This window comes from Sus scrofa, chromosome 1 (genome assembly GCF_000003025.6).
Source record: "Sus scrofa isolate TJ Tabasco breed Duroc chromosome 1, Sscrofa11.1, whole genome shotgun sequence".
NCBI classification, from domain to species: Eukaryota; Metazoa; Chordata; class Mammalia; order Artiodactyla; family Suidae; genus Sus; species Sus scrofa.
Window position 1 is genome coordinate 264,084,902 of NC_010443.5, and position 12,305 is coordinate 264,097,206.

A 12,305-nucleotide genomic window follows, 5' to 3' on the forward strand; every position below is an offset into this window, starting at 1 on the left:
TCCGACATAAACCACAGCAACATCTTCTCAGATCACCCCCTAGAGTAATGACAATAAAAACAAAACAAACAAATGGGACTTAATTAAACTTAAAAGTTTCTGCACAACAAAGGAAACCCTACACAAACAAAAAGACAACCCACAGAATGGGAGAGAATATGTGCAAATGAATCGACTGACAAGGAATAAACTCTAAAATTTATAAACACCTCCTGCAGCTCAATGCCAAAAAAATAAACAACCCCATCAAAAAATGGGCAAAAGATCTAAACAGACAGTTCTCCAAAGAAGACATACGGATGGCCAAAAAACACATGAAAAGATGTTCAACATCACTCATCATTAGAGAAATGCAAATCAAAAAAACTCTATGAGGTACCACCTTACACCAGCCAGAATGGCCATCATCAAAGAGTCTACAAGAAATAAGTGCTAGAGGTGGTGTGGAGAAAAAGGAACCCTATTATACTGTTGGTGGGATTATAAATTGGTGTAACCACTGTGGGAAACAGTATGGTGATTCCTCAGAAAACTAAAAAAAGAGCTACCATTGGAACCAGCAATCCCACTTCTGGGCATCTATCCAGAGAAAATCATGACTCAAAAAGATACATGTACTCCAATGTTCATTGCAGCACTATACACAATAGCCAAGACATGGAAACAACCTAAATGTCCATTAATCTAAATGTCCATGGAAACAACCTAAATGTCCATTAACAGAAGATGTGGTGTATATACACAATGGAATATTACTCAGCCATTAAAAGGAAAGAAATAATGGCATTTGCAGCAACATGAATGAACCTAGAAATTCAAGTCAGTCATACAGTGAGACACTAACATCAAATGCTATCACTTACATGCGGACTTTTAAAAAAGGACACAATGAACTTCTTTGCAGAACAGATACTGACGTGTAGACTTTGAAAAACTTACTGTTTCCAAATGAGAAAGGTTAGGGCTGGGGGGATCCACTGGGGGTTTCGGATGGAAATGCTATAAAATTTGGTTGTGATGATCACTGTACAACTATAAATGTAATGAAGTTCATTGAATAATAAAAACAAATAAAAATACAAGTACATGAAAAGGTAAGATATTATAATCAAAAATCATGGGAAGCAGCAAACAACAGAAACAGATCCAAAAGAGACTCAGATGATGAAGCATTATTTCAGAATCAAGCTTTAACAAAAACAATGATTAGAATGCTCAAAAACAAAAAAAAAGTCATCAAGAAAAACCTGTGGCAGAAAATCTTAAAACTATAAAGGATCCAAAATTCTAGAAATTAAAAACTGTCAGTCCAAGACATGTAAACAACCTAAATGTCCATCGACAGAGGAGTGGATCAAGAAGAGGTGGTACATACACCAAACGGAATATTACTCAGTCATTAAAAGGAACAAAATACCAGCATTTTTATCAACAGGGATGGACCTAGAAATTACCATACTAAGTGAAGTCGGTCAGACAATGGGACATCAACATCAATGCTATCACTGACATGCAGAATCTGAAAAAAGGACAGAATGAACTTCTTTGCAGAACAGATAATGACTCACAGACTTTGAAAAACTTACGGTTTCCAAAGGAGACAGTTTGGGGGTGGGGGGATGCACTGGGTTTGTGGGATGGAAATCCTATAAAACTGGATTGTGACGATCACTGTACAACTATAAATGTAATAAATTCACTGAATAATAAAAAAATTTAAAAATAAATCTCAATAAATAAATAAATATAAATAAATAAAAACTGGCAGACCTTGGAGTTCCCATTGTGGCTCAGTGGTTAACAAACCCAACTAGGAACCATCAGGTTGCGGGTTTGATCCTTGGCATCGCTCAGTGGGTTAAGGATCCAATGTTGCCATAGCTGTGGTGTAGGTCACAGACGTGGTTCAGATCTCGCATTGCTGTGGCTCCGGCGTAGGCCTTTGGCTGCAGCTCTGATTAGACCCCCTATCCCGGGAACCTCCATATGCCACAGGGGCAGCCCTAGAAAAGATCAAAAAAAAAAAAAAAAACTGGCAGACCTGCAAGGGGAAATGGACAATTTACAATAGAGGGGAGTTGACATACCTTTCTCAGTAATTAAGAAACAAGCTAAAAAATATTATATATGTATGTAGAGAGATTGAGTACAAGTGTGTAAGATTTGGATAATGTAATGAACAAATGTAACCTGACATTAAAGACATTCTGACCAACTGCAGATATACATACTTTTGCAAAATATGAATCATTTATAAAAAAAGACCATGTGCTGAGCCATAAATTAAGTTTTAAGAAACATCAAAGAGAAAAAAAACCATACAAAGCAGGAGTTCCCATTGTGGCTCAGTGGTAACAAACCTGACTAATATCCATGAGGATGCAGGTTCGATCCCTGGTCTTGCTCAGTAGTTAAGAATCCAGTGTTTCTGTGAGCTGTGTTGTAGGTCGCAGACGCGGCTCGGAAGATGAGTTGCTGTGGCTGTGGTGTAGACCGGCAGCTGCAGTTGTGACTCAATCCCTAGCCTGCGAACTTCCATATGGAGCGAGTGTGGCCCTAAAAAGCAAAAAACAAAAAACAACAACAACAACAAACAAACAAAAAAAACCAAACAAACAAAAAAAGCATGTTCTTAGATCACATCAGAATAAGTGACTTCAAAAATAGATAACTGGAGTTCCCATCTGGCTCATCAGTGAGAGAACCCAACTATCATCCATGAGGACATGGGTTCAATCCCTGGCCTCACTCAGTGGTTTAGCATCCGGCGTTGCTGTGCGCTATGGGTAGGTCACAGATGCAGCTCAGATCCTGCGTTCCTATGGCTCGGGCATAGGCCAGCATTACTACAGTACCGATTGGACCCCTAGCCTGAGAACCTCCATGTGCCACAGGTGCGACCCTAGATAAATAAACAAATAGGTAACTTGAAAATTGTCATTTGTCTGGAAATTAAGCAATGATATCTACATGGCTTATGTGTCAAAGAACTGATAAAAAGGGAAAATAAGCAATAGTTTTAACTAACTGATAATGAAAATACTAATGTAAAATGAGCTTAATGCACACAAAACTCATATAAAGGTAAACTTACAATCTTAATAGTATATAAAATGAGAGGCTCAAAAAAATTAACCAATAATGTATTCATCTATCTCAAAAATTTAGAAAAGAAGAGAAAATTAAACCCAAAGAAAGCAGTGAGGGGGATTTCCCTTTGTGGCGCAATGGAAACGAATCCGACTAGTATCCATGAGGATGCCAGTTCAATCCCTGGTCTCATTCAGTGCATTAACAATCTGGTGTTGCCACGAGCAGTGGTATAGCTGGGATCCCACAGTGTTGTGGCTGTGGTTTAGGCTGGCAGCTATGGCTCTGATTCAACCTCTAGCCTGGGAAGTCCCATATGCCACGAATGCAGCCCTAAAAAGCAAAAAAACAAAAACAAAGTTGTAAAGGAAAAACAAAGGACAAGAGCAGAAATCAATGAAATAAATTACAAGCATATACCAGGAGATGATCAACAAAGTCAAAAGCTGATTTAAAAAAAAGAAAAAAGAAAAAAAGAAAAAAAGAAAAAAAAAAAGGCTACTAAAACTGATAAACCTCCAGTGAGAGTGATCGGAAAAAAAGAAGGTATAAAATGCATAAAAGAGGACATCACTACAAATACCAATCAAAAGATAAGAGGATCTTACAAACTATTTTATTTTTAAATTTAGACGAAATGGACAAATTCCTAGAAAAACACAATTTACCAGAACTCTCATAAGAAGATGACAGTCCGATGACTATCAAGGAAATTAGATTTATAATTTAAAATCTTCCCACAGGAGTTTCCATTGTGGTGCAGCAGAAATGAATCTGACTAGGAACCATGAGATTGCGGGTTCGATCCCTGGCCTCGCTCAGTGGGTTAAGGATCCAGCATTGCTGTGAGCTGTAGTGTAGGTCGCAGACTCAGCCGGCAGCTGTAGCTCTGATTAGACCCCTAGCCTGGGAACCTCCATATGCCGCATGAGCAGCCCTAAAAAGGACAAAACAGACAAAACAAAAATAAAAATAAAAAACAATAAAATCTTCCCACAAAGAAAATCTCATACCCAAATGGCTTCACTGATAATTCACTTAAGGAAGAAATAACATCAGTCTTACACAAACCCTTTCAAGGAACAGAAAAGGAAGGATGGACAATTCCCAACTCATTTTATGTTCCCAAAATGTTACAACAAAGGAAAACTGCTGACCAACCCTACACACAAAAAACCTGTTTTTGTGAAATGCTCACAACAATGTACACAAGATTGTTCACAGTACCTTTATTTGTAATAGCCAAAAACTGGAGACAAACAATATATCCTACAATAGGTGCCTAGTTAAACCAAACTCTGGCTTAGTCATGCCATGGAATCCTACTTAACAGTAAAAAGGAACAAACAACTGACACATGCTAACAACTTGGACGGGCCACAAGGCATTACAGTGAGCAAGGGGACCAGGGTCTCAAAAGATTGCATAACGTGAAACATCACTGATACAAAATCCTTGAAATGACAAAATTATAGAGAGGGAGACAATTTAGTGGTTTCCTGAGCTTGGAGATGGTTGACAAAAGAGGGGTGGTTCTCCTATAAAGGGACAGCATAAGGGAGATCTCTATAGTGATGAAATAGTCTGTATCCTAACTGCAGTAGTAGCTACACAAATCTACACGTGATAAAATGACCTAAAACCTATATACGCGTTGTGTAAATGTCAATTTCCTGGTTTTCACATTGTACTATCATTGCATAAGATGTAACCATTGGGAGAAACCAGGTGAAGGGTCCATGAGACCTCTCAGTACTATCTTTGCAACTTCCTTTGACTCTCTATAGATAAAAAGTTGGAGTTCTCGCTGTGGCACAGTGGGTAGGTGATCCAGCCTGTCTCTGTCATTTGCTGATGGTTTGGATAAGGATGAAAGAAAGAGAGGATTCAAGGGTGAAGGGCTTTGACCAGAGCACAGAGGCGGACAGAGTTTCCAACGACTAGGATAGCAGTAACTATGGAAAAGAACACATGAGAGAAGCAGAGTACAGACAGGACTTCATTAAGTTGAGGGTCTGTCGGACACCCATGCGGACACCCATGCGGAGACACTGAGGAGCCATTTGGATAGCTGGGTCTGAGGTCAAGGGCTGGGAAGTCTACAAAGACATAAATGTGGGAATCTTCAGTGAATAGGAGGTATTAAGACAAGAGACTAGATGAGATCTAAAGAGCTTAAATAGGTGTAAATAAAGAGAAATGGTCTGAGGTCTGCACCCTGAGACACTTTAATATTCAGAAATCAGGAAGATGAGGAAAACAAAGACAGCTGAGGAAAGGGCAATGGGACAGAAGACTCAAGATAATGCAATGACCTGGAAGTCAAATGAAAAGTAGTATTTCATGTCAGAAAAAGTATCTGACAATACCCACTGTTGTTGAGGATAGAGAGCAACAGGAACTTTCATACACTGCTGGTGGGAATATAAATTGCTATATATAACCATTTACTAGATCGTATACTGGCCCACAGTAACTCCTGGATATATATTCCAGGTGGCATGTATAAGAATGCTCCTAGCCAACAATGTGAGAGGCTGCCACAAAATAAAAAGAACCCTAATGTCCTTCAAAAGTACAATGGATAAGCTGTAGTATATCCATAATGGATACTATAAAGGTACAAAAATGAATGAACTATAGCTATATGCAGAAACATGAAATGTATCCCAGACAATACTGGACAGAAAAGCTTAGTCACAAAAAATTAAACTCAGTATGACTCCATTTCCTTAAAGTTCTAGGCAGTAACAAATTAAATTGTTAAAGAAAGCACACAAAGGTGGGAAAGCTTTAAAGAAAATCAAGGAAATGACTATCAAAAAAATCAGGAATGGGGAGTTCCCTGGTGGCTCAGTGGGTTAAGTCACTGCTATAGCTTGGGTTCAATCCCAGCCCCAGGACCTTTCACATGCTGCAAGTGCAGCCAAAAAAAAAAAAAAAAAAAAAACACAACAACAAAAGTTTAGGAACAGTAGTTCATAGGGCAGGGAGGTGCTATGTTAAGATAAATAAATGGCTTCTCAGAAGCTGACAAGTGTTCCATTTCTTAGCCAAGGTGGTGATTGTGTGGATTTTTTTTTTTTTTTTTGCCTACGCCCGAAGCACATGAAAATTCCCAGGCCAAGGATAAAACCCACAGCTGATCCTTAACCTGCTGTGCCACAAGGGAACTCTATGGACTTTTTAAACAATACAGATTTTATACTTTCTATACATGTGTTATATCTCATAACAAAATAAATATAACAGAAAATAGTGTTCATCTCGTGTCCAATGTTGCAAAAAAGCCAGCTAAGATGAGGAATGAAAGCTAGCCACTGAATGTAATAATGCACGAGGTACAAGAGAGACTTGGGTAGCGTGGTAAGGAAGAAATGCCTGATAAAAATAAATTTTAAAGAAAGTGAGAAAAAGGAGAAAGAAACAATAGGCCACTCTTTCCAAAAGTAATGCTGTAAAGGTGAGCAGAGAAATGGGACTCTATTGGAGGAATCTACAGAATCAAGGGGGAGTTCAGCTGTGTCTTTCAAATGGGAGGCACTATAGCAAGTTTTTATGCTCATGAGAATGACCCAGTGGAAAGGAAGGAATTGATGCTGGTTAGAAAAAAAGAATTACTAGAATAATGTCCATTTGTAGACAAAAGGGGATGGAATACAGTGGACAAGTAGAAAAGCTTTAACCAGTCAAGGGAGGGAAAGCAAAGTATATGAGTACTTAGAGCAAACAAGGTCATGAGATGAGAGGGAGGGGTGGGAAGGGAAGTGTGAAATGACACGTGCAATGCTTATCTAGGAGAAGTGGAGAACTCTAGAACTCAGAAGAGGACTGTCAGACAACGCAAATAATCTACTAAGGTTAACGTCTCAAACTTAAAGGGAGAACAGTTAAGATATCTATGGATTTTTTCCTCCAACAATGTCCAATAACCTGGTAAAGGCACAGAATTGGATTCAACCAGAATTTCTGGCAAGAGAGGATCAACAAAATAAAGGAATGTGCAAGGGAGTGATCATCATAATCTCCATGTGAATACAGAGAAGAGACAGAAGTGAGACCAGCTGAAAGGTGAGGGGCAATGAAGAGGTAGAAAAATCTATGGTGAAGTTCAAGAATTAGCGTAGAGTAATAGACAGTGTGACAATGAGATGTAGTTAGAAAGTGGGATTCCTGAGAAGGAATCATGGAGAGGGTACAGGTACAGTTACTGAAGACAGGGTCTAGGCTGGGTCCAACAGATGGGCACCTGAGGTAATAAGGTAGAAGACATAGTATGTATGGGAGAGGAAGTCAAGGAATTAGGATGCCAAAATTCTGTTTTAAAAAAATCATCTAAATGCATATTGAAATCACCAAGAATTATAAGAATAAAGTTTAGAGGTCAATGTCAGGAAGGCACATGCTAAAAACCATGAAATTATAAGGAAGAATGCAGCAAGTGTCTAGAGGCAATGGCCTTGGTTCCCTCGTCTTATAGCCCAGGCGCAGAATAGTTAAGTGATCTGCCCAAGTTGTGCAGCTAGTAACTGATAGGACTCGAATGGAAACACCAACTGTCTGGTTCTATTTTAAGCTATAAATTGATAGACTAGCAGTTCCCAAACTTTTGAGCAGAGACCGTTAAAGTTAAAAAAAAATAATCTAAGTCATATAACAATAGATATACCATCTAATGAAAGAAAAAACACAAAACCAAAAGAACTCAGTGAATGAAATAAAAATCTTCCTTATTAAGAATCTATACATATATTTGAAATTTTTATTCAATCATTCAATCCAGAGACATGGCTATGTGAATCTTCTTCAGAAATTCTTTGCCATTGTGTGAACATCCTCTGGAAGAGAATGACTTTCATTTCACAAACATTTATTAAGCACCGGTTTGTAATAATTACGTGTAGGGCCTGGAGGATTCCTTACCCCTGAGTTTATAGTTGAAAGCAGTGAGTCTCACACTTTTTAGTCTCAAGACCATTTTACCCTCTTAAAAAAATTATTGAGCACCCAAAGAACTTTGTTTTGTAGGTAATATCTATCAATATTTAGCAAATTAGAAATTAAAACAAAAAAATTTTAATGCAATAAGCAAAAAATTGCATTAGACATCAGAGAGGTGATGCTATTACAGGTCACATGCAACCTTCAGAAAACTATACACTCATGAAACACAGAGCCGAAAAAGCCAGGGGGGAAAAGGCCTTAGAATTACTATGAAATAATTTTCATTTGGTAAACTCCCTAAAAAGTCTTTATCCCACTAGAATTCTGTTGTTTCAATAAATAAACCAGGCCATTGCACTATTTTTATCATATAAGAATTATGAGAGTCATATCTTTTGTGGTAGGTAGGTTGTTCCAGATGAAAATAACTGGTATTAAACATTCCACCTTCTAGTATAATACAAGATGAAGAAGAAAGAAAGAGAGAGAGAGGTTTTTGTGGCATAATGAGGAGAGTGAGTGGATTCACATTTTGTATCTACTGTTTGCAGGCACTGAGTTGGGCATTTTAATCTGCCAACAGCCCCAATAGAGTGGGAATAATAGTCCTCCAGAAAGAGATGAACTGGTCATTCAAGGCCTAAAAGCTGGTAAACAGTAGAGCTATGACTGGAATCAGGTCAAATTGACCCTAAAGCCTGTGCTCTTTCTACTGAAACTCTAATCTGAGTTCAGAAAGATTAGCACAAATGGAAGAGAGTCCTAAACTTTCCAATGCACTATTTCCTCCTCTATGTATTTGTTTTCTCTTTCTTGGTTACGTAACACTTCCAAGCATGACAAGATCATTAAATTGTGGAGTTACTGTGATACTGTCTCCTCCAAGCTTGTGACTTTTATCTTCTCCTCACACCAGGGGTTCTCAAAGTGCCATCCCTAAGTTGGCTGTACTGGAATCTGACCAACAGAGCCAAATAAGTTCATCAATAATAATAAATGACAGCAAGTTAATGTCACAGAAGATGTGGGGCAGAAGAGAAGAAAGTCAGGAAGAAAAGCAATAAACATTCTTACATATGACTTGGGTTAAAAATCATTTAGTTCTCTCAGCTCTAACAAGAGAAGCATTCCATGGCCATCTCCATCACTGCCCACATCCAACCCCAACAAAAAACTTTCACGCTTACCTTCTTTATCAGTAACTGACCAGGAATATTTCTGAAAAGGCTTACTAGATGGGAGGGGGTCCATCTCCAGCACTTTATAAATCTGGCCAAAGGCTGATAGTCTGAGTGCATGCTAAAGAAAAAAATATTATATTTATTCAAATTTCAAATTTTTCATTCAGAAAGCCCTGAGAACATCTAGCTAAAAACACTACTAGCTAATTAAATGCTATTACTATGATGGCAAAAGTCACTAACTAAAGGCAAGAAAAAGGCTTTAAGAAGATGATGTGCTATCCCTCTAGTAGACCACAGTAATATAGCCCATCTCCTACCTGTGCACTGTGGGTAATCTCTTCTTTTTGCTGAATGGTCATATAGCTCAGAGCATCTGTTGGATCTCGCTCACAAGGATCATGAAGACCAGGACCCCCTTTGGCAAAGGCAAAAGAAAAACACAAGTACTATTCAGAACTGAATTACGAATTCAATAAACTAACATAAAATACAAGAGAAAGAAAAGAGAGGAGAGAAAAAGGAAAAAAAAACTAAGAAACAAGGTTAAAAGTCTGCTCAATTAAATGAAATAGAAAGGACAGTCATTTTCAATATGTTAGCATTTAAATGTCCTTGGTTTATTAGAAGTCACTTGCATATCCAAAGTCAAAATTGGGTCTTAACTCTGAGAATTTAGAAATAGCATGATGAATTATCCCAAATCTTTAAAAGGATTACATACAGAAAATAAGACCAAATTTAATTTTCCCAAATTAAACACCAGACTGCAAACAAAATGAACTTCATACATTTTAACCAAATATAAACATTTTCAAATTCAGAACTCTAGGTAAAGAAAATTCACAGCAGACACTATATCTTATTAGTACCTTTTATGTTAGTACATATAAAACATAAATTACAATTATTGAAAGAGAGTTTTATAGCACTTTTCCAACATTTAAGCATTCTAATTGCTAAAATTCCAAGCAAAACAACTCCTACACATCATTTTCCTGTGCAGACGACAAATTTAGCACATAATAGGAAACTTAAAATGGAATTTTTCTGATTCTTCTGCCTCCAGAGTTTGAAACCCTTACCAGGAAGTAGTATTCCAGATGCCAAACACTCCATTACTCGTCTCAAGGCCTCCCCAGCGCCCAAAGGTCTATTACAAGTACCTATAGACTTTTCACATATAAGCTCTAGTGGCTAGAAGATATTAAATTACAAATTAGTACATGCACCAAGTGTTAAAAGGATTCCAGTTAAATGTGAGCTGACATTTCTATCTACAATGGAGGCCAAAAAGGTTATAGCCAATTTAGGGCCCAATTAACTTTTCCCACTTGATTATCAACTTTTACCCAGCCAGAGTATTTAAGTCAACCATTTCTGAGATAATATATTCAGAAGACATTTTGTTATAAAAACTTTCTTTTAGGTTATCCTGAAAGGATTACTTAAGAAACTGCAGTCATCTAATTGACTTAGCAAAAATTTATTTAATAAGCCTTCACATAAGTTAGTAATAGCTAATAAATAGCCAATGTTCAAATCCAGCCCTCCTATCTCCCACTTAACCTAGGAAGCACTCAAACCACAGTAAGATTTCATTTCAGATATCCTTCCCCAAGTATTACGATTAGAATTTAAGGACCAAATCTCCATATTTAATAAACTAAAAACTCATGATGCCACATCAAAGTAATAATTGCTAAATTAATTTAAAATGACCGTTTACAGCTTTATTTGTTTTATAATGTTCTTCAAGGGGTCTTAATTGGTTCAAGCATAGTAAATTTCCAAATTAAGTAAGTTTGGCAACATACATTATAAACTACAGGTAAGTGTACTATTCACCTGACCTCAATTACTAACATGAACTTACTTTTAAATGTCTATACTCAAAGAGAAAGAAAAAGAGGGTATGGGAGCTATTATACTGCTATAGCAGGTAATTTTTATTTTATATGAAAGTAGCACTGGAAGAGAAATATGCCAGTCAAAGAGATTTTCCTGGGCAGTAGGTGAATAATAATCAACCACCAGTGGAGAGTAAAGTGCAGGGAGACACTCACTTTTAACAGCTATAGAACTTTTTTGTCAGAAAAAAATATCTCAGGCTCTGTAACATGAATGTGATGAGGTAGAAGAGACAGGTTATAAAAAAAAGAATTCAGACAACAAGATCCCTAATTTTTTTCTAGAACAAAAATAGATAATGCACATCTTAGCTAACTCAGAACAGAGCCATTTTACAGTAACATGTGATTTCTACAGGGTTTCCTCTGACTATAGCTTCGGAATTTGCTTTTTAATCATATTTAAGTACTTACCCATCCTTTAAGTGGGGCCCATGTGGGGACTCTGTTGCACAAATCACGCAGAATGCGGAGGACAATTACACATGATTTTAATCCATTTGCCCTTGCCTAAAACAAACAAAATGATTCCAATATCCCTGTTGAAACCCACTCTTCATTTTAAGAACACTGATCATGGATAGGTTCTTTAAAATAAATACTAATTAACCAGTCACTCATAAGTTGTCAAGCAAAACAATCAAGTTATTAAAAGTAGTAAAATTATGGTTTAGAAAGGCCTATTTTAACATAAAGGAAGCATATTATTAAAACTGCTCTTACAGCCTCATGGCAATCCCATTTCTGGGCAACTGTCTGTCTGAACTTTAACTCTCCTCCTTCATGTCAGTGTTTTATAAGCTATCATTTGAAATTCAGAGTACTAAGCCAAAAAGGACTATATGATAATTAAACATCATTGACTATAGTAGAAGCCATACTAGGGACTTCACCTAAATCAAATCATTTACTCCTACAATGATCCTAAGAGCACCCCCATTTTATATATTACACAGAAAACATTAAGCGGCAGGTGTTCCAAGTGAAACCTGCACAAGGCTACGATAACAGTAAGACAATAACAAAGAGCCAACCTGAAACCATTTGGCATGTCGAAGAGACGCCAAGGCGTTCAGGCATTTCTGCCTGTCCAGTAAATCCGGAGGATCTTTCATCGCAACCTTTTCTAATGGGAAAATGGGATAAAGAGAGACAGATACAATTTGACCAAGGGGTTCCT

General features: G+C 37.4%; 1 protein-coding gene across 3 annotated transcripts in view; it reads right to left on the minus strand.

Moving 5' to 3' along the window:
• Positions 1 to 12,305, minus strand: part of STRBP (spermatid perinuclear RNA binding protein) — a 165,774-nt gene that overhangs the window by 54,767 nt on the left and 98,702 nt on the right. For all 3 annotated transcript variants that reach the window (XM_021074603.1, XM_021074611.1, XM_021074606.1), the window contains exons 6-10: positions 12,160 to 12,251; positions 11,540 to 11,635; positions 10,301 to 10,412; positions 9,536 to 9,633; positions 9,222 to 9,333 (exon numbers count right to left, since the gene is read on the minus strand). In XM_021074603.1, coding sequence (XP_020930262.1) covers positions 9,222 to 9,333; positions 9,536 to 9,633; positions 10,301 to 10,412; positions 11,540 to 11,635; positions 12,160 to 12,251 — 510 coding nt within the window. The remainder of the gene's footprint in view (positions 1 to 9,221; positions 9,334 to 9,535; positions 9,634 to 10,300; positions 10,413 to 11,539; positions 11,636 to 12,159; positions 12,252 to 12,305) is intronic.